Source organism: Branchiostoma floridae, chromosome 2, assembly GCF_000003815.2.
Source record: "Branchiostoma floridae strain S238N-H82 chromosome 2, Bfl_VNyyK, whole genome shotgun sequence".
NCBI classification, from domain to species: Eukaryota; Metazoa; Chordata; class Leptocardii; order Amphioxiformes; family Branchiostomatidae; genus Branchiostoma; species Branchiostoma floridae.
This window is the reverse complement of record NC_049980.1, coordinates 21,307,010-21,327,759: the sequence shown is the minus strand read 5'-3', so window position 1 is coordinate 21,327,759 and position 20,750 is coordinate 21,307,010. Positions and strand designations below refer to the sequence as shown.

At 40.0% G+C, this 20,750-nt stretch overlaps 5 protein-coding genes across 14 annotated transcripts in view; 3 read left to right on the top strand and 2 right to left on the bottom strand.

The window, feature by feature from the left end:
• The window catches only part of LOC118409042 (CST complex subunit CTC1-like), a 94,592-nt gene extending 92,901 nt beyond the window's left edge, over positions 1–1,691 (top strand). The window contains exons 21-23 of the mRNA XM_035809915.1: positions 125–287; positions 474–618; positions 1,136–1,691. Coding sequence (XP_035665808.1) covers positions 125–287; positions 474–618; positions 1,136–1,236 — 409 coding nt within the window. The 3' untranslated portion in view covers positions 1,237–1,691. The remainder of the gene's footprint in view (positions 1–124; positions 288–473; positions 619–1,135) is intronic.
• On the bottom strand, positions 1,589–8,891 carry LOC118406297 (cyclic AMP-responsive element-binding protein 3-like protein 4). 7 transcript variants are annotated; one of them, XM_035806267.1, is made up of 15 exons: positions 8,764–8,891; positions 8,406–8,505; positions 7,823–7,907; positions 6,529–6,690; positions 6,197–6,304; positions 5,964–6,060; positions 5,537–5,631; positions 5,140–5,226; positions 4,957–5,004; positions 4,779–4,837; positions 4,488–4,556; positions 4,181–4,265; positions 3,744–3,846; positions 2,749–2,873; positions 1,589–2,498 (listed from the first exon to the last, which is right to left on the bottom strand). In XM_035806267.1, exons 4-15 carry the CDS (start codon positions 6,688–6,690, stop codon positions 2,361–2,363), a joined length of 1,176 nt encoding a protein of 391 aa, XP_035662160.1. In that variant the 5' UTR covers positions 7,823–7,907; positions 8,406–8,505; positions 8,764–8,891; the 3' UTR covers positions 1,589–2,360. The 7 variants fall into 7 exon arrangements, with proteins under 7 accessions (XP_035662160.1, XP_035662129.1, XP_035662145.1 ...); XM_035806236.1 differs by lacking the exon at positions 7,823–7,907 and having other exon boundaries at positions 8,282–8,505; XM_035806252.1 differs by lacking the exon at positions 7,823–7,907.
• On the top strand, positions 8,857–12,339 carry LOC118406334 (ubiquitin-like protein 7). Of its 3 annotated transcripts, none has more exons than XM_035806278.1 (9): positions 8,857–9,054; positions 9,509–9,628; positions 9,861–9,940; positions 10,157–10,241; positions 10,400–10,457; positions 10,624–10,786; positions 10,999–11,121; positions 11,412–11,573; positions 11,871–12,339. In XM_035806278.1, exons 1-9 carry the CDS (start codon positions 8,889–8,891, stop codon positions 11,991–11,993), a joined length of 1,080 nt encoding a protein of 359 aa, XP_035662171.1. In that variant the 5' UTR covers positions 8,857–8,888; the 3' UTR covers positions 11,994–12,339. The 3 variants fall into 3 exon arrangements, with proteins under 3 accessions (XP_035662171.1, XP_035662190.1, XP_035662178.1); XM_035806285.1 differs by lacking the exon at positions 8,857–9,054 and adding an exon at positions 9,179–9,410; XM_035806297.1 differs by lacking the exon at positions 11,412–11,573.
• A 361-nt stretch (positions 12,340–12,700) lies between these two features.
• LOC118406346 lies at positions 12,701–20,701 on the bottom strand. 2 transcript variants are annotated; one of them, XM_035806309.1, is made up of 9 exons: positions 20,628–20,701; positions 16,318–16,394; positions 15,520–15,601; positions 14,795–14,934; positions 14,447–14,532; positions 14,170–14,275; positions 13,881–14,034; positions 13,598–13,707; positions 12,701–13,336 (listed from the first exon to the last, which is right to left on the bottom strand). In XM_035806309.1, the coding sequence occupies exons 1-9, from the start codon at positions 20,675–20,677 to the stop codon at positions 13,239–13,241; spliced, it is 903 nt and encodes a 300-aa protein (XP_035662202.1). In that variant the 5' UTR covers positions 20,678–20,701; the 3' UTR covers positions 12,701–13,238. The 2 variants fall into 2 exon arrangements, with proteins under 2 accessions (XP_035662202.1, XP_035662211.1); XM_035806318.1 differs by lacking the exon at positions 20,628–20,701 and adding an exon at positions 20,122–20,304.
• Positions 20,417–20,750, top strand: part of LOC118406361 (methyl-CpG-binding domain protein 2-like) — a gene marked incomplete in the record, with an annotated part of 12,434 nt that continues 12,100 nt past the window's right edge. Inside the window, 1 exon segment of the mRNA XM_035806330.1 lies at positions 20,417–20,590.

The following is a 20,750-nucleotide window of genomic DNA, read 5'->3' as shown; positions in this document are numbered from 1 at the left end:
AAAAGGCATGTGATGGGGACAGAACTGTTTCCTGCACTATGTTGTAAGATACGGATTGTCCTAAGGCTTGTAATTCAGGTACTAGTAAGAAGTGACACTGACTGCAGATTGTTACACTTTCCAGCTTCTTGGTTGATGATGGCACTGGCACAGCCCATGTGCACTGCCGACAAGATGTGATAGGGGGAGTGCTTGGACTTACAGATGACCACTGGAGCATTCTGAAGAGACAGGCACAGAGGAGAGGAAGATTGGCTCTTAGAGATAGTTGGAGCAATAATGAATGGGTATGTCACAAACAACATTGAGCAAAATTTATGTGCTTGGTGATATATCTTAAGTCAGTTGTAGTTTGCAAGAGTATTTCTGAAATTCCAACTCAGAAACATGGGTGCTGACATAAAACCTGCATGCTATATTGCTAGAACAGAACATAAAGGTAAAAGTATAAATGCTTTGCTGTGAATATGCAGATCCCTGATGGAGAGGGATGTGAGAGTCCTGTTGAGTCTCTACTGACCAGTCTGTGTGAGAGCCCTCTGGTCAGACGACCTGTCCAGCTGTACTGCCAGGTCACCTCCACTGTCCACATGTCAGATGCAAACTCTGCAGGGAAAGGTCAGTGGCTTCTTTTCTTTCAGGTGGAATAAGTTTTATTGTTTCAGACAAAAAAGCTTGGTGAGATCAAATGAAACCTATTGCCTCTAAAGGAATCTTTCTAGCATACTGTAGTTGTCATCTTTACATATAGGATGAACAGGCAGCCTATTCAACAACAGCTTTGCGTATTCGGTATAGATAGTTGTTGTGTTTTGTCATGTACAGGGATTGCTTAATATGGCATTAAGTTTATGGAGAACATTCTTGTATGTTATCCCCTCATGACAGATTTTGCACAAAAGTCAAATTTGGCACAAAAACTTGAACCAGACACATCCTCTTCAAGTTGATGAGATACAGCTGAGAAATGTTACCATCTGGCAACAATATGCTTTATCTTCAAAGATGATTCACCAAAAAGTAGTTACTCAAGCAACTGGATATGATTTTGGAAACGGTCAGACGTTTCAACTGGAATCCACCAGTTTTTGTCAGTGACAAAAATGATTATTTCAATTTATGCTTCCTTCTGTAGATTGTCCAGTGAAAACCCTGGAGGTGGGAGGTGTGCAATACTTAACACACGTCCACCCAGCCGTGCACCTCCATTGCCTGAAACTGGAACCAGTGGAGTAGAGCAACTTGACTGGGTGACTTCTGATGAAGTGCACTCAAGATGATTAACCAGAGAAACATCATCAGTGCACTGACTTATTAAGTGTATTTGCTATCAGCTGTGTGTAAACTATGTACAATGTACTTTGTATCCCTGGTCAGTGGATAGAATTATGTTTTACCTGATTGAGCTGGAATGAGAGCTTGCAAAGATGCAACAAATATAAAAACCACATGCCAAAAGGTGCAGGGAACTGTACTTATCCATGTTCCAGGTGGCATAACCATATATTGTAGTTTTAATGTTATTAATTGGTAAACATGTCAAGCAAAATTGAAAAGCTTCTCAGTGCACAGGCAAGTCTGTGAAACATTCTTTTCTCACTTTTATTACTTTGATACACTTTGTGTACATCACTACACAATAACAATGTCTTCCATTGAAAAGATAAATAAAACCAAAGATTATATAACTATTTATGTGCTTAGGTCATTCATCTATTACTGATACCTACAATGATATTGCAAAGTGTACATGTACTTTGACATCATCTGTGCAGTAATTGTCAAGTTTCATTACATTGTATTTCCATCCCCATAACAATGCAATGCTAACTGTGGTTTCCTTTAATGTGTGACATGCATTTTTACAGCACTCTTTTGTATGTCATCCACAAATGGGATAGGAACTGTGCTAGAATTACACCACTGCTGACCTCAGGGCTTTGAGGCTCATACTCATCTGCTAAACATCACTGCCTATGCAGCATAGAACTCCTTCTCTTTGTCACATCATGCACAAGCATATCAACACTTTTTATACATTCTTATAGCTTTCTGTACAAGTATGTGCCTGTGCAAGTGAACAGTCAGGAGAGTTCATCTGTCGAAGCAATAAAACATTCAAGCAGGGATTTTTATTTACAAAAACATGCATCAACATTTACATATTTATCATGTTAGTCTGGAGGGTATACACTCCAAACACATCCTTGTGGTAGTAAGTACTATAAAAGTAATCTCATATATTAGAAGGACAAAATTGCACCTTTGCATTGACTAGTGTGAAAAGGTTGGAAACAACGTTCACATAGTGCAATGTGTCAACTTGAAAGCATTTTGTTTATTAATATACATGTACATGGTTATATTTCATCAGAATGCTTTATGACAGGCTTTTGCGTGGCATTATGGTCACTAGGCCGTTCTGCTACACGCATGTCCTTCCACTGTGTGGCATCTGGGCCCTCTGACTCTCCACTGGTATTTTGTACCACATATACCTGTGGGATTACAAACATATGATGTGTTAGGGACTTCTACTTCTCTTCCACTATAACATTTAGAACTCAATTAACATAAAGGAAAGATAGGTTCTATCATTTCTAATAAGCCTACTTTAGGAGTTCTATTTTGCTTACTTAGGAATTCCAACTTAAGCTTTCAGTATGCGCAATAGTAAAATTTTCTGTTCCAATATTTTCCTAGTTTTGTTTCAAGAAGACTAAAACACAATGAGCAAGAGTGTCTGACCTGGAGTGGGTCAGCGGGGATGCCTTCCTCTGCTGGTGAGAACTGGTCAGCCAGGGACGTCTCCAGCCCATCAACCATCTCCCCCACACGGGTGAACTGCTCATTTAGGAGATTTCTGGACACAACTACATGTAGGGGAAAGGAAAATGTGGTTACCTATCCAGGGCTCGAAATACACTTTTCAGCCAACTTGCACCGGTGCAAGTTAAGCCAAAGGTAACTTGCACCAAAAGAAACTTACTTGCACAACCCAAAATAGTGAACTGTTAACCCTTTATCTCCTCTTCTAAAATTTTGCAAATGTATGTGAGTAAATGGGAATACATAAAGACCACATGTTTGGATATTTATTTTATTTTTGGCTTTGAATTGTACAAACAGTTTCATAAAAAGGCGAATTTAGGCTTAAGTTATGACAATTCAATGTCTACAACTCGATAAGATCCATAGATTTCTTCTAGACTCTTCGAGTGACATCCATCACTATTCTTAAGCATCGCAAGAATGAAGTGGTAGAACAACCCAATACAAGTACCTATAACTGGAAAAACCAGTTGAACATAGCAAATGTACTCATATGCAAATCAGGTAAGACAACACCATAGGAATCATTAGCATTGTAGACATGGAATTGTCGTAAAATATTGTTTACCAGGATGTCTAACCAAATTTAGAAATAAATAATTTAGGCTTTTTTTATTCAGTGTTATTTTACTTTATTTCAGACAGGTAGGCATATTCTTTTACCTTTCAATGACAGACTTTCTTGGTGTGTCTAAGCTTTTTCTAATGTCAAGTATTAGAGGACAAAAGTAACTTGCACTGGTGCAAGTTTGGTCTAAACTAACTTGCACCACACCAATTTTACATGCACAAACTTGCATATGCATGTGGTATTTCGAGCCCTGCCTATCTCTGCTATTCCTGATGAGATATGCAAAGATAAAGCTCAAATGTGTGGTGAAGCCCTAAGCAACTGACATTTAATGACTCACCTCCTGTTGGCACGTGGCCCTGAACTGAAGAGTCAGACTCAGGACTTTTGCTGAAGGGGCTGAGACTGGGGAAGATCAGCAGTGTGAAGGACAGCAGCAGCACCTAGGGAAGAGGAAACATAATATTTCTTTCCATCATTTTTTTATTGGAAAACATTTAGACCTTTGGGAAGCATTTATAATTAGTTCTTTGAAATATACCGGTACTATTTACTGAATAGTCAAATACATACAAAATGCACTTACATCCCTACAAAGTGGTAGTTATTCCTAATGATGCTGAATGCAACTCGATCAGCAAATCATCTCAAAATTTAATTCTAATCTCAGACATTTTGTTATTCAGTAATGATGAAGGTAGTGCACAACAGGGGATAGGTAGCAAGACTAGATAGATATACTATATAATAGACTATATAACATAATATTTTACATACCATGACAATAGTTCTGGTCTGTGTTGTTTTGTTAGTGCTGTTTGTGATCAGCGACTGCAATTTCTTCAGCTGATCCATGAGAGTGCTGCAAAACATGTCATGACCAGAAACCTGATTAGAAACCCCATAGAAGAATCACTGTTACAGAAATTGGTGAGGGCAACTTAGAGGAAGCAAATGCAGAATATACATCGCATAATAATGGCTAGTCAACACATGATAAAGTTAAAATGCATGACGAAGATAAAACAGTAAAAACAACTTTGAAAGACTAACGGGGGGATTATATAGACCTAGAGGTACTTACGCATTTTGTTTTTCAAGTTGATGTACTTTCTTCACCAGAGTTAGGTTCTGGGCTGTGCAGGCTTTAACCCTGTACATAAAACAGTCATGGACATTAGATTCTCACCATCTGGTGTATTGCTTTCTAGCATCCACTTCTCTGGGTATAACAGCTCTTTGAGTACACAACCAATAATTGTAATTGATTGTGTACAAAAATCATAAATACCTAGCAATGTACCCACCTAACGAATCATCATCAGTTTGACAAACAAGTAATTGACATTCTCAGTTAAAGTTGTGACAGTTTTACCTGTCTTCCAGTCCATCCATGTACACCTTCTTTCTCTTTCTGCTCTCCTGTGCAGAGATCTAAAAGGGATGAACAATGTACAATTAGATAATCCATGTAAACAAAATCATTTCTAGGCAAAAAATAATAATTGGATATACTTGCAAATGCTCTATAATTGTCCCAAATATAACCTTACCTTGTTTCTGATTTTTCTTCGCACTCTCTTCAGTGCCTTCTCTTCTTGCTGTATAATAATTGGAAAATGTTCTTTTAATTTCAAATTGACTTGAATGCAAACTAAGACTCTAGTAAGAGATTTGAATTGGCTGCAACAGGAAAAAAGTGATATAAATGATTGAAAGCACGTCATGAATTGTACCTTGGTGAGTGGGAGATGCTGTGGCAATGTGACACCTTCTGCATTGAGTAGTTTCTTCTCTTCATCTGTCAGTTTTAGCTCAGGAAACTGCAAGACATTGATAACAGTGATTAAGAACAAGTGCATTATATCTATCTCAGAGAAGGACTATTTTACAACTATCTCCTGCAAAACAAATGATTTTTTTCTCAAATCACCCATATGTGAAACTGCACTATTCCAAAGTTATACCTGTTCAAAATTCAAAAGTAACTGTTTCAAATCCAAAAGCTACCACAATATCAGAAAGCAAAAAAGGTACACCCATACCAATTTTCTGATCATTTGGGCTTTAATTTAGGCTTAGGCATTTGCATGTTAACTACCAGAAGTATGTGAAAGGTGGGGAAATGCTGACCTTAGTTCCACTCCTGGTGTACATGGGGAGTGTCATACTGTCAGTGTCGACTTCAGGAGAGTCCTGATTGAAGTAGTCTTCTGCAGCACCCCATGCTGGAAATACATAACATTTTGTCACTTCATTACCCAATTACCAATGGTCTCTGTAAACCGTAAAAACATTCTACAAAAAAGAAGCACTGGCACTGGTACTTGTAGTAGCAACACGACAGTTCATTTGAAGCTATCTGCTTAACTTTACAATCTAAAATGACATGTTTTGACAAAGGAGATGAGAAGCATGTTACTGAATTTCAGCACTATGTCTGGATTGTTTGTAATAACCATGTTTTTCCTACCCTGCTATGCTATCTAACTTTATCACACCAATAGTATAACTCAGGTGCCATGATGCAAGAGCCTATGTAAATCTTAAAGAAACTTACGCAGGTCTATACAGACATCAGAGTCTCCCGCATTGTCGTCATCATCCTCCTCATCCATAGTGCCTGATGTCTGCACAGTGGATATTGTTGCAGGATTCTGCAATAACAAGAGTTGGGCACTCATCATCCCTGTACCATCATGCCTTACACAGTGTTCACTAGTATCACTGACAGATAGAGACCTCTTTAGCAAAGGGAAAGAAAAAAATCCTAAGTTTGAATGCAGACATTACCTGCTGCAAGTCTGCTGGTTTCCTGGTGTTCCTGTCCATAATGGCCTCCATCAGGTCGGAGAAGCCCAGGTTGTCTTCTGGAAACATGAACGTCCCATTTTCACTGCCCTGAAGGAGAAACATTGACATTGGATAAGGTTAAGGTCTGCAATGTCAGAATAAATTAATGTCCAAAAACAAGAAGCGCAGACAATATAGGTTACAAGTAGTGCATTGTGCTGTAAAGACTGATGTGTGACAATTTTAGTCTTGGCCTGTTATGTAGCAACGTCGAGCACTTTTGACTTATTTCAACCCTACAAAGCATGTTAGTTTAGTTTGGGGTAACTCACCAAATCACTGGAGCTGGGGGACAAACCACTGGAATCATCTGATCCCATTGATCCTACAAAAGCGTCATCTATGAGGACACCTTCCTTGTCATCAAACAGGAGATCCAGGACATTCACATCATCTGCGATGCTGACTGTTGGGAGAGTCTGTACGTCTGTCATCTGAAAGAACAATACATGTACAAGATTATGAAAGGAACTGTGCTTGAAAACAACTATTACACTGAGAAAATGCTATCAAAATGTTTAAATATTGAAGGCAGAGTGTACTCAAACAACATTTAATTGTTCTGTTCAACAAGCCAGCCAGAACTGCACAGAGTAACCAGTGACACAACAGAAGCTTGCAGCTTGCTAGGAAAATGCTGCACACGGTTTACCAATATGAAGTGAGCTGAAGGCAACAAACCATGCTTCAAGGCCAGAATGGAGATAATGAGTAGTCATTTAATGACTCTGATGACATTTGGTCTATATCTACATTCTCACTTGAATATCAATACCATTTAATTTTCAACTCATGAAGTATTTGGGTCCTTGCACCAAGTGTACATATATAACCAAATCATGAAGAAGTCTAAACTGAAAACAGACCTATGATATAGAATGAATACTATCATTCTTTTGCCTATTCAAAAATGTCCTTGACCTGTTTCCAATACAACTTATCTAAAAACTGATAGGACAGTTGTCAAAGAAGCATCTCTCGACTTGTTTCAATGTTTTAAGAGAACAAAGTTTTACTGCAACTCCCAAAGAACCCTACAGAGCAATAGTTGTAGCAGTATTGACTGGAGTAGTTACAGAGAGGCATACATGCAGTACAGAATTTTACATGTAGAAATTGAGGTATGCTTACTCAGTAGGTATGTCTTTACTGTACACAAGTTGACTCTACCACCAAATTACAAATCAAATCAGTTATTACGTCAAGGTAATAACTACTTTTGTAAATTATCCTCACAAGTTTAGAATGAACAGTATTATAGAAATAATACGAAATAGACAAACCATAATGACAGTAACGCCATCCTGGCACGGTGATGCCATGTTTTACAGTGATGCCCTCAATTAACTCGACCCAGCACTACTGGTCGGACAGGTCACCTGACTACTTAGAACTCGGTAGTTTGACCAGCTCAGCTTAATGGCTCAATTATGTGTATATGTAATTAGTGCTCACTGGACACGTCAGTCAACCAGTATAACTGTACATGTATGTCGTCATCGAAAGCAGTAGCTATCAGTATAACAGATACATTTTTTGGTACAAATATTGAGAGCTGGCATGTATCTACTGTAACCTGTAGGGCCAGGACTGAGGGCAATACGGGATACACCGTGGTGCATCTTATATATATCATGCCAACATGAGGAAACTGAAATTCATCGCAAAAAAAGAGCACATTAAAGCACATCATGTTAACAACTTCATTCTTGTTTTAATGTTTACATCTCTATTCTCTAAAGTCTATTATGCTACCATTTAACAAGTGTTTTTGAATTTTAGTAAATAATCTTTCAATTTCATTACGTAGCAATAAGATCTCGCTATTTGATGATGCTATTAAAATAATGATGCAGCTGCAGTCATCTTTGTGCAAGCATAAAAAACAGAATCAAAAGAAAGCCTGCTGACATCAAGTCCTTTTTAACCTCCTTGGTGAAAGTAATATGTGTTTAATGTAAACGTTGATAGGCTTAGAAGAATCATGATAATCACCACACAGATATGACTACGGTCTAGCATTACCTGTCTTGAGTTTTTTCCACCAACACATCTGCTTCTTGCAACAGTTTCTCCAAATATCCAACTTCCGGGTTCATTTTGTATCGCCAAAACAGACATGTCTTCAGTCAGAAAATCTCCAACTCACCCTGGCAAACGTGTATCCCACCAGCTGGGTTGATAAGACACACTGTCGTCAGCCCTGTGAGAACCAGTCTTCTTTATATCGGCAACGTCAACACTTCCACCTCAGTGTAGTAACGGGAAGACACAATAACCAAGACAGGCGTAATTTTCTATTTTGGGAAACAACGTGATGACGTGGCCGTAGCCAACCTGGCAGGCTGTACCATTATTTGATGTATAGAGGGAGTTATGGCTTATCTTGTCTTCAACGTGAGAAGCTAAAACGGTACCCATTTTTAAGCATTATGATAAAGTGCACCATTTAAAGGTTAAGAACTTTTTAAAGATTTGCCGAGACTATAAATGGTTTATGGTGTTACCCGTGTCGGATGTAACCTCCTTGGTGCATGGTGTCGACCAACTCAGGGATGACGTCACCAATTAGAAGACACAAGCGCCATCTTGCGGGGTGAAAGGTTAATGTACGCAGTGATAGAAAACAAACATGGCGACCATCAACGTAAAAACTCGCTTGGACTTCAAGGAAAAAAATGGAGATTTGCGCGAGCTTGCGAAACGGTTCAGTCTAGAAGAGGTAGAATTGTCTGAAAGTGTGGAGATCTTCCGAACGCAGGTCGCTTCAAAACTTGATTGCCCGACTTCGGAGCTAGGTAGGGTGAAATAAATTTTTGTGCACGTCATGCCGTGGTGCCGCCGGTGTATTTTGTTCTACACGTATGTTCGTTGGGTTCAATGGCTGTCGTCTACAAAGTTTTTGAGTCACATCAAGAACATATCTAGAAGAAGCTAGACGCTAGACGCGTTGTATCAAGGAGCTTTTATATCAGAGCTCCTTGGTTGTATATATAAGCTTCTTTCTAGGTGTGAAACGTCACAGATTTGCTTCGGACTCATAAATAATTTTTGTTTTTGCAGGTGTCGTTCTTGTCAAACAAAAATTGTATTGTTGAAAAAATCAACTGGGCTAGACGTGATGCCTTGGTCTAGAAGATGCCACCGATAAGAGGTACCTGGCTTTGCAACCAAGATGTAATAGGGAGTCACCTTCTTGTGCCATAATTTACCCTTGATGAAGCAAAAAATTTTATGTTGTGTATTTTTCAGAACTCATCTACTGTGGATGCTGCTTGAGAGATAGCAAGACATTAGAGAGCTATGGAGTAACCAAGGGCAGCACTGTGCATGTTCTCAGGAAACGGACAACTGAGAAGCAACAACAACCAGGTACAGAATGCTATTCCCAACATATTGATATTGCATTTTGGTGATAGTAGTATACACTGATACTGTCTTATTAAACAATACCTTCTGCTGTAAGTGGGTTTCAGTAAACTTAAATCAGAGATACATGAAGACATACAAGCAAATCCAAGCAAAGCTGTTCAATTTTGAGAATGATTTTGTATTTGTATGCATTATTTTGTCTGATTTTTGTTGTTGTTGTCTGATGTATTAGAAGCAGCTGGAGGAACTGCTGTGAGACAACTCCTGGTGGCTCTACAGTCTGCCCTGCTCAACCCTGCCCATAGGGAAATAGTGAGAAATACATTCTGTCTCATCTTGTTGGTACTGTATAACCACTAAACCACCAGTAACTTACTAAAGGTCATATGTTATGAGCAATCAGGTTCTCAGTTATCATGGAGACAATTACTCATCAAGTCTACTTTTATTGTGTTGGAATGAAAGTCAATCCTACTGTACTGTAGTGATAGTACTATATGTGAATCATTCTGATACTTTCCTTTCCAGGTCCAACGTGTCCTGAGTAATCCTGTAACAATGGAGAGTGTGATAGCTGCAACACCAGGACTGGCTTCTGATCAAATAGCATTGGGTTAGTTTTGTTGTTAATAGTTGTACTCATAAATTGCATACAATGCATAGTATTTAGCATCAATAGCTGACCTATCTACTCATTTGATTCTTTCAGTAGGTAAATTTCTTGCCAGGGCTCAATCTTGAATTTTGTATTATCTTCGCAATTGTTGCTAGCCTTGCTGAGAGACGGAGAGCTGTTGATGAACCTGGCAGATCCAGCTCAAGTACAAAAGTAAGAGATTTTCTTTCTTTCTTTCCAAGACCTTGATTTTTTCTAAAAGACGTCAATTCCCTTCTTTTCCTTATTCAAAGGAACTAAGATGTTTAATAGATATGTTAGACCAAGGCTCTATCTTGAAGGTGTCCATTTCTCAATGATATTGTGCCCTTCTCCACAGAATAGTGACAGCCCACCCCTGCCTGGTGCAGGCAGCCACCCTGATTGCCACAGCTGTGAATGAGGAAGCAGCATCAGGGGGAGCCCAGGGAGGGTCCAGCTCAGGTGGAGGGGGCTTGTTTGGGATGGACTCGGAGGAAGAGGACATGGAGACAGCTGACCAGGTAAGAATCGTAAGATGCTGACAGGTTTGACTGTTATCATGGAAGCTCATCTGTGTTTGTAGTATCACAGTACAATGATTAACTTTCTTCCAATACAAAGGTATACATTGCAGAAGGTAGTTAACTATATTTAGGAACATAAGGTAGAAACCCTTGGTGCAAGTCTTTTCTGTTGAATCTACTGGTCCTCAGACTGTTGTTGTTTGCTACAGGGTGTGGGAGGCAACGACTCCCAGGCTGCCACACCAAGCCCCATCACACCTGTACAACTGGCCTCTGCACTAGCTACAGCAGCCATGAACATGCAGCCACAAGGGGGACAGGAGGTGCTACAGGTAATGTGAATGGGATCAGTAATTGCGATGTGAAGATGTTGTTCTTAATCTTTGGTATGAGCCATCGAAAGCTGAAGCATGTGAGGTGTTGTGTCAAGATGTTATGGTTCTATGTACTGTTTTCAATTAGTGCTTGATAATCTTTAGTCCAGATCTAACATAAGTACATTTATGGCTGGTAGCTTGCTGTGCATTTTTCACATCCGGTAGCTACAGATATCTAAAAATGTATCAGGGTAGTATGAGGACAGTTGTATGACTCATAGTGCTGCATGTCGTCTGCTGTACAGAGACCGACAGCTAACACAAGTGGATCTAGTTCTGCCACCACTCCCACTAGTTCTACTAATTCAGCAGCTGCCAGTGGGGGAGAACCGGCAGGCTCTCGGCCAATGATAACCCAGGACCTGTTCAGTCAGGCCATGCAGCAAGCCCTAACAGCTGCCACACAGGTACCAGTTCTACTGGTTGTCACGCAGAATATCGAGTGTGTGAGTCAGTAATGCATGGTTTCCCATGACCTGAGGTGTATTGCAATCCAGTCAGGTGGTGGTGTAGACTCCTGTGAAGGTGACTAGAACTATTGATAAATCCCACTTCCTTTTTCTCCAGGCCACCCCACTGTCTTGTTTTATCCACTCCTCACTGACACAAGGCTTTGACAACTCCTTTCAGCTTCACTGCCCACTGCACTTCCTTTTGTTTCTAGTGTAAGATCCTCAGTTCTGATATTTTGCATATATGTTCAGTCCCAGCTGCAGCAGATGCGTGAGATGGGAATCACGGATGACGCGCTGAGCCTACGGGCCCTGCAGGCCACGGGTGGAGACGTCCAGGCTGCACTGGAGCTCATCTTTGGAGATGGTCTATAAACTCACATAACAGCTATAGTGGACAGAATGACATGAATATTGCTATGACTGTTTGTCTAAACTTTGTAGGAACAAGCTTCCACATAATGTCCTACTAGTAGACTGTTAACAGGTTTTTGTTTCCCCGGATACAATACAGTGCGTTTTGAAGAGCTCAATGCAAATGAGAATACATGTTAAGATGTACATTACTTCATACCTAAAGTGTCATTTCCTAGTCTGAAATGTAATTTGCATGTGATCACCCCATTTCATCACTTCTCTTTGTATGGAGTCTGAGAAGAAAACAAGTTTGGATGACTGTAATAACATTGACTGAAAGTAAATTTGTGCTTCCTCCAATTCATGATCTTGGACTGTTTGCCTGATAACTAGTCACATGGACTAGCCTGCCTACTCTTACTTGAGTGGATAAGAGTTTAGTTAAGAATAACATTACTGGAAGTGGTTTCAAGAAGTAGGTGGATCCGTGTATCTACCCAGCATTAGAATGAGCTTTCATAGATTAATCTGAATGTGCCTTGGTCCCAGCTCTATCACAGATTGGGCTGCTAAGGGGCAAGCTGCTAAGACACCTGAGTTATGCTGGCCACAAAATGCAGACATGGACACAGACACACACACACACACACATGCTCATACCAAAAATCCTACCTCCATTTTTCATGGAGGATGTACATTGTACAATCATCATGTAAATACACATGTACTTTGGTTTTGTTTTCTTGTTGTCTTCTTTTCCATTCATACATAAAACAATTCAATGACACTTCACAATTCCTGTTCTGTGGTAAATCCATCATCTAAGATTGTTGCCAAGCTCTGGAGTACAAAATGTACATGTACACATTTCTGGTGATTAATATCAAATTCTGGCAAATCAAATTCAGTTACAACAATACAGTGTATTTGGAAATGTCATGTACATTATTTCTGATCATCAAATTCACATCAAATTCAAATTCTGGCTATGTACAAATTCAGTTACAACAATATTTACAACAGCAAAGAGTGCAGTAGAAAGAAAATTGTGACACTGAATTATTTTACACAATACCTTGTCAATGCAACAAACAGCAGTTGACCTAAAGGAAGTTCCATTGTCAGAATAAGTTTTTTTATTTGCGACAAGTAATCAGGGTCTAATTTATCATCCCCTATAACAGTTGTATACTTGATTTTAAAAAAATAGCAACTGCCCTATATATATTTGAACAGAAACTACAGTAAACACTGTACCAGGAATCACTTACTGCGGCATTTGACATTGAATCCATTTGAACCTGGAATGAAATCTTGCAACACTTCACTTCTCATCCGGAGGTCAGCAACATGAGGAATATCTGAATGAGGATCAAAATACACAAATGTATAACATGTAATTTGACTAGGCAAAGCATCTGTGCTAAATACAAGGAGAAATGGTACATACTTTTCCTACCTTTCCTGTTTGTTTAGATAGTCCTAAAATGGTGCTCGTAAAACTTGCCAGAAAGACTAGTAGCATGGATAAAGATTTGACAATATTTCCTTTCCCCTTGATTTATGAAATAATATTTTTACATTTCACAAGTCAGGATGTAGAAAGACTGAGTTCAACTTACCATCCAGTCTGCTGTGTAAGAACCTATGTGGTGCCCTGCATGAGTCACCTGGATCTGGGTGTGCTTTAGTACTGTGTTCTGGTTCTAATGAATAGCTAGTGCTAGCTGACCTAGAAGGAACAAATAGACCTCCATATTAGCTGATGGAAACAAAAACAGTTCAGATTCTTATATGTAATAATTTGGTGTACTACTTGAGAGATTGTTTGGTGTCAAAGATTTTTTGTTTCACGTTTGGCTGTGATTTTATGAACAGAAAAGGGGGTTCCACAAATGTTCTTACTTGCTGTTGTTCCCTTGTTTTGGTTGTGCTTCAGTCACTTCTTCATTAGAAGTTCTTTCATCAAAGCCTGTTGGTTGCTGGATGTCCTCCCCATGATCCTGGCTTTTTGTGGCTTGTACAACAGTACTTGTAAAAGTAACAGCAGTGACATTCTCTACACGTGAAAAAAAGATAGTTTTGAGAATTTCAGACTTCTTGCAAGTTAAAAAAAATTTAACTCCAGAAAGAGACAATGGATATTAAAGGAACTTGACTGTAACTTGAAAATTTTGAAGCACTGACAATCTACCTGAACTATCAGCGGCAAGAGGCCTCTCACTATCTGCAAGGCTAGATAAGGCTTCCCTCTGTCCAACAATGTTCTCTCCTGTTACTGAATCTTCTTTTATGTCTTCCTGATAGACAAATGGAGTTCATTTACTTGTACAATTTATGCTTTACTACTCCAGTGGGAATTCAGTGCTAACCTCAGTGTGTGACACTAGTTGTTACAAACCAACAAACTTTGGTAATGAGGGAATTGATTCAATTACATGATAATGTGATTTAATAAATGATGGTCTCACTGAATCTTTCCTGCAATTTGAAGGTAGGATGGTTTCTTTGCATCCTGTAGTCTTCATCCATGCTAGTTTGCCTCTCTTCTCTAGTTCTGAAATAAAAATATCAAATGTGAAAGTCTTTGAATTTACATGCTATGAGTCATATGAGTATGAGATAGTATGACAATATACATACTGTCCATCTGTGCACTGCAGATATACCAGATGCCATTACTACTTTTGATAACTGGAGAGTACCTTTTCTTCAATGTAAAGAAATATGGTTGAAAGGAAAGATAAAATAAAACTTGTAGTAGTATCAGGACATCATGGAAATTGCACTGCCAACATTACCTACATGTACACACTTACCAGGATGCAGCTCTGGTGGAGGTAGTACATACATGCCTATTGGTACCACACTCATGTCTCCTTGTTGGACAGTAGCATCAACAAAGTCAGCATGGAACATGGACAGCCTGTCATCAAGGTAAAGGCTACTCCGGAAGAATCTGAAAATTCAGTACAAAACTCAATACAAATTTCCACATAACATTTATTCATTATTTTTATCCCATGAGCCATGACCCCTCCCCTCCACTGGACCTCTGAGAAGAGCGGCTAAGGCGGACAGGGCATTCCATTTTAAATAAAGGTGATTGATTGACTGATTGATTGATTGATTGATTGATAACAATGAAATGTAGACCAGGAGGCCAGTGTTGTTGGTGAAAACATTTCCTGCAATGTTGTATTTGTTGTCAACATCATTATCATTTGAAGTTAACATACCCTCTGACCAAGTCAAATTTCCAAAGTGTCACATGTCAAGTCTGAGAGCATTCAGGACCAAAGACTGGTTATAAATTTGGTGAGCCCGCTACCCTTGTGTTGGAAAAGTAGCTGTCATTATCCATGCCATGTATTAAAACTGATAAACTTTCATAAGTCCAACAACGGACTTGGATTCGGCTTCGCTGGCAGATTTTGTGGCCAAGGGGGTTGTCCACTTCTACACTGGTAGCTGATATATGCTATCATATGAATCCTAAATCTACTATCAGTACAATGGTACAATAGAAATATTTTCAACTTACTCTCTTGTGTCTGGACAGTCAGCCTCCACACTGAAGAGAAACTTGGCACAGCTCTGGTCTGCAAGTTTACCTTCTTGTTGTACTGAGGGAAAGCATTGCGTAGACCAGTGCAAGAATAAGGCCTTGTAAATACCTCATCATCATCATCGGTCGACTTGCTTATGCACTATTGGGGTTATAATACCTTCACTGCAGAAATCCAGCAGATATAACAACTCTTTACAGTTTTCAGATGTAGTTTCGGTTTGTTACAAAATTAAAAGGGAAAACTAAAATCTTTCTACAATAACTTATGAATAAGCCAATCCCATCATGACCACCTTTGTCTGCACATACGGGATTCTAGCCAGGAAATTATTTTAGCGTAGTGGTAATGGCAATTGGGGGGATGGTGTGATTTTGGAAATAATCTTACTAGTAAAATGTTGGCAGGATAAGGGTACCCGTGGGGGGACTTACTGTAACTCTGTTAACATCACATGTAATTTGAAGGACTTTGGGGTAAGTTATAGTGGCATACGGTATCATCATTTTTCATATTTGATAGACATTTTGCAGCAAGTAAATGATAGCAAAGTACCACTACGCTAGTTGAAAATTAGTCATTTTAGCGTAGTGGTTGCAAATTTAATATAGCGTAGTGGCCCACTACACTAAAATGCACTAGCTAGCACCCTGACATTTAAAAAGCAATGCAAAAATATGAAAATGTCAAAAAGCAATAAAATGCAGGCCGGGACATACAGCTAGTCTCTGATTGAATGGTGTAATGTTATCAATGCCGAGATCCATACTTACACCATGCTCTTACTGTCTCTTCAGGGACACTCTGTGAAAACCATGCTGTGAAGTGAGTAAAGACTCCAGGCCTGGACCTGCAATATACATGCAGTATTGACTATTGTTTGATAAAATATATATTACATAACAAAGGTCCCTCTTTTCAGGTTCCTTTAATTGTGACTCTGACACGGATATGGATTCAGGAAACAAATTGGTCACATAACTTCATAAGCTAGTGAACAATGATTGGTACAGATTGCATTCTAAATTTAGTCTTCTATTTCATATTTGTATTTCCACTGGTTCAAATTTGAAAGATTTTCACTCATTCAAATGCGGGAGTAATAGCAAGAGGAGTGCGCCTTTGCATAAATTTGTTGGTTACTGTCTTCATACTTTTGCCGCACCGTCGCAAATTCCCCTGAATTCTTGCAGCCCAGGTTCGGTGAGGGTTTGCCTCATTAAATCATAATTCAAGGGGCCCCCAATAACATTGTCCCATAACAGCAAAAGTGTTATAAACCGTAAACGCTATTGTGTCATACCTGTGACGCGAAAACGTTGGGTTGGCGGAAACGGCTGCCCGGTCGGTCGGCGGAAACCGCTGCCCGGTCCGGTCCGGAGGTTGGTTTTAGGGGTTTCGAGTATTTGCATACAGAAGAGTAAGGTATCTAGTGCAGCTGCTGCTTTGAGTGATCACTTGTCGGAAATGATAAGATATAAACAAAGGTAATAAAGATTTAACCAAGGATTTAACAAATGTGTTCATGGTCAAAGCACTGAAAGTCAGCATAATCCCATCCAGTCTCATATTGGCAGAGCGGCTAGAGCCCAAATAACACCGCGATAAACAACGTGGCCACGGTCGGCTCGAGAAAAATTCTTAATTAGCAATTAATCTTCAACACGAATGACTCATACTCTGATCAATGCCCACATCTTATTTGTCTAAAGCTATTCCGAAGGGCAAGTAATAATAAAGTTTACTACTGTCCCCTAATAGCCTCACACATATCCGCGTGGTCACACACGCTCGGGGTCAACGACCTAACGTTGATGTGCGCTGCGTGGAATGCCGAAAACTTCTGAGCTGATGAATCAATCAAATCAACCCAACCTACAGTTTTCTCATTTCAGAGTATATAAATATAAAACTAGTGTTGGAGATTACATTTTCGCAAAAAAAAATAATCAAGGCGCTAATCAATTCTTACGGTGAGGACACGCGGTTCATTATCGTTAATGAGCTGGCAGCATCGAAATCTAGTGTTCACCGTAAACGTAAAGGTAAACAAGATCGAAATTACGCCGTGTTTGCGTTCTCGGATTTCTGAAATTACGGTAATGTTTACGATATTAGTGCTACTGTGAGTTGTAGGGTCAGCCTACACGAGAAATGCATCTAAATTACTGCGGCGATAGCAAGCTATCTTGTTTACATTTGGTATACTCGAAACTCCCAGAACCAACCTCTAGACCGGACCGGGCAGCGATTTCCGCCGACCGACCGGGCAGTCGTTTCCGCCAGCCCGAAAACGTTTGATACGGGTGTTCCGGCCCGTGTGATAACTTTCCGTATCACACAAGTTCTAGATTGTATCACACAGGCTTCCTTCGAGTAAATCAAACTATTTTCAATGGGCCGAATACGGCATGGATGTAAATTCGAATACATGTAGATGTACCAAATTTGGACGTTAGAATTGCTGTTGTTACAATTTTTTGTTCGAGGACACAACATTTTCTCAGCTTCTGGTGCATTTCGCATCGAAATATGTGTTTTCTCGGGTGGGTATGAATAAAACAGTCCCAGCTGGTGGGTTAGGACATATTAATAATAAATCGGTCGCAGCCCACCCGCGGGCCTTTGGGCGATCCTTCCCGCAGTCGGGCTGGTAGCTCGGGTGATACGGAATACACCGTGTTGTATTCTATATTTATATAGGGACTGGTTTCGTGGACTAGTGAATAAGCTCACTATACATGCAAGTGCAGGCGACAGCAATTCTGGGTAACGTCAATATGTCAAAAGTGAAGAAGACTGTTAAAACGTCTGACAGGCCAATATATCACCCAGGATTCCTGTTACCCGCACATGGGCAGCGAGATCAGTGAAAAATCTGAGCTTATCACTAATATCAGCTGTTAGTGTCAGTTAGGGTTGGCGGAAACGGCTGCCCGGTCGGTCGGCGGAAACGGCTGCCCGGTCCGGTCCGGAGGTTGGTTTTGGGGGTTTCGAGTACACCAAATGTAAACAAGTGGCTTGCTATCGCAGCAGTAATTTAAGTGCATTTCTCGTGTAGGCTGACCCTACAATTTATAGTAGCGCTAATATCGTAAACATTACCGTAATTTCGGAAATTCGAAAACACAAACACGGCGAAATTTCGAACTTTGTACACGTTTTCGGTGAACACCAGATTTCGGTGCTACCAGCTCATTAACTGGTAATAACTAATAAGGTCGATAATGAGCCGCGCCGTGTCCTCACCGTAAGAACTGATTTGCGCCTTGATTTTTTTTCTCTTTTCAAAAATGTAATCCCCAACACTAGTTTTATATTCATATACTCTGGAATGGGAAACTATAGGTTGGATTGATTTGATTCATCGGAAGTTTTCGGCATTCCATGCAGCGCACATTAACGTTAGGTCGTTGACCCCAAATACGCAGTGCGTGTGGCCACATGGATATGTGTGAGGCGCTTCTAATAGGGGACAGTAGTAAACTTAATTATTACTTGTTCTTCGGAATAGCTTTAGACAAATAAGATGTGGCTATTGATCAGAGTATGAGTCATTCGTGTTGAAGATTAATTGCTAACTAAGAATTTTTCTTGAGCCGACCGTGGCCACGTTGTTTATCGCGGTGTTATTTGGGCTCTAGCCGCTCTGCCGAACTGAGACTGGATGGGATTATGCTGACTTTCAGTGCTTTGACCACGAACACATTTATTAAATCATTGGTTAAATCTTTATTATCTTTATTATCTTATCATTTCCGACATGTGAGAAGATAGTATCGGGATCAATCAAAGAATTGCTGTGGGGGAAATCTTCAGACGCTGGTGAAATCACCATTTTTATCTTTCAAGAATTCAATGTTCGATGACAAGTTTGCTTACGGGGAGGAAAGACTACGGCGGAGCCGTTTTCGTGTGAAGTAACAAAATTATGTGAAAACATTGTACATAATTAATATATAATTGACTACATTAGTTTAAACCAGAACCTGACACAAAAAAATTGAATCCATGCGTTTGTAAATGTACATTTTAGTATAATGATTTAACTAAATTTGAATTCTTTTACAGTTCTTAGAGATAGTTTCTCCTCGGACATGTCAGACAGCTCGGTGCGGTAGTGCTGTCAAAATTGATTGATTTTGTCGCTGGCGCCTGCGGCACATATAGATCAAAGGACCGCCACCCTGTACAACCTTGACGTAGCAAACTTCTGACGTTCTGTACTGGGGGACGTTCGAATAGTAGCAGCTGGGAATGGGACAATCTTACAAAGAAATGTCAAATTAATTTTTTTTTCAAAAGATAAGTAATTTGGCCAGTTTCCTTTGAACATCTAGCAACATTACATCTAACAACCGTTATGGAATATTTAAGTAGGCATTTTGTTTACTTCACTTACACTACTGTATGCAATACTGGAAACCCCCAAAACCAACCTCAGGACCGAACCGGGCAGCGGTTTCCGCCGACCGACCGGGCAGCCGTTTCCGCCAACCCTGTCAGTTACAAAAATTCGGCTTCGTCAAACATCACTTGACTTTCATTTTTTTTGAGTCATTGGTAGCAAAGCTTACCTTTTCATATTGGCAGCGTAGCGTGTATGTTCCCAACCTTGGTCTTCAAAATTATTGACCAAATGTTAGTCAATCTCTTACACATATCAGGGGACACCTCTGCTGGGCATTCCAACATGACATTACTCTACTCTTACTTCAGTAAACATTTGAACTTGCCGCATTTTTCATCAACCTGGAGATGGTCTGTTTTACTTGAACGTTTTTCTGAATAGCCAACCACAGAATAGCTATTTTCCACTTAAGCCAATCAAATAGGAGAATTTATCACATTTGACCAATCAGCTTACAGTAAAAAGTGAAGGGCAGATCACCGTTGTTGGAACGTTCCCAGAAGCCTTTGTGGTTCCTGACGGAGACATGGAGGCTGGCAGGACGATGCCGCCTTTCGGGAACTTGTAGTTATAGCAGCGCCAACTAAAGCTGCGGAGACCTACCCTTGCTCATAACGGCAGAGGGAGTTACGTATGTGAGTATTATAACATACACATCCTCAGTTTACGTACTTGAAACAGAATATCGAGGGAAGTTTGTGTCGCGACGCCGGGCCCGCCATCTTCGAGTCATTTGTTTTCCTGCAGTGCGTGGTGCGCAGATGTGCGGCGTGGCGCCCAGACATCTGTCACGCC

Bases quoted from the DNA above. Each gene is read 5' to 3' on its own strand.
- LOC118406334 (XM_035806278.1), top strand. From the start codon at position 8,889: ATGGCGACCATCAACGTAAAAACTCGCTTGGACTTCAAGGAAAAAAAT. The intron at 9,055-9,508 runs GTAGGGTGAAAT...TGTATTTTTCAG, and splicing joins TTGCCCGACTTCGGAGCTAG to AACTCATCTACTGTGGATGC. The intron at 11,122-11,411 runs GTAATGTGAATG...TCTGCTGTACAG, and splicing joins GGGGACAGGAGGTGCTACAG to AGACCGACAGCTAACACAAG.
- LOC118406346 (XM_035806309.1), bottom strand. From the start codon at position 20,677: ATGGCGGGCCCGGCGTCGCGACACAAACTTCCCTCGATATTCTGTTTC. The intron at 14,035-14,169 runs GTAGATTGTCAG...TTTCACGTGTAG, and splicing joins TCTTGCCGCTGATAGTTCAG to AGAATGTCACTGCTGTTACT. The intron at 13,337-13,597 runs GTAAGTTGAACT...ATCCTCATTCAG, and splicing joins CTTACACAGCAGACTGGATG to ATATTCCTCATGTTGCTGAC.
- LOC118406297 (XM_035806236.1), bottom strand. From the start codon at position 8,377: ATGTCTGTTTTGGCGATACAAAATGAACCCGGAAGTTGGATATTTGGA. The intron at 5,632-5,963 runs GTAAGTTTCTTT...ATGTATTTCCAG, and splicing joins TGATGTCTGTATAGACCTGC to CATGGGGTGCTGCAGAAGAC. The intron at 4,557-4,778 runs GTAAAACTGTCA...TTTTATGTACAG, and splicing joins ATGGATGGACTGGAAGACAG to GGTTAAAGCCTGCACAGCCC.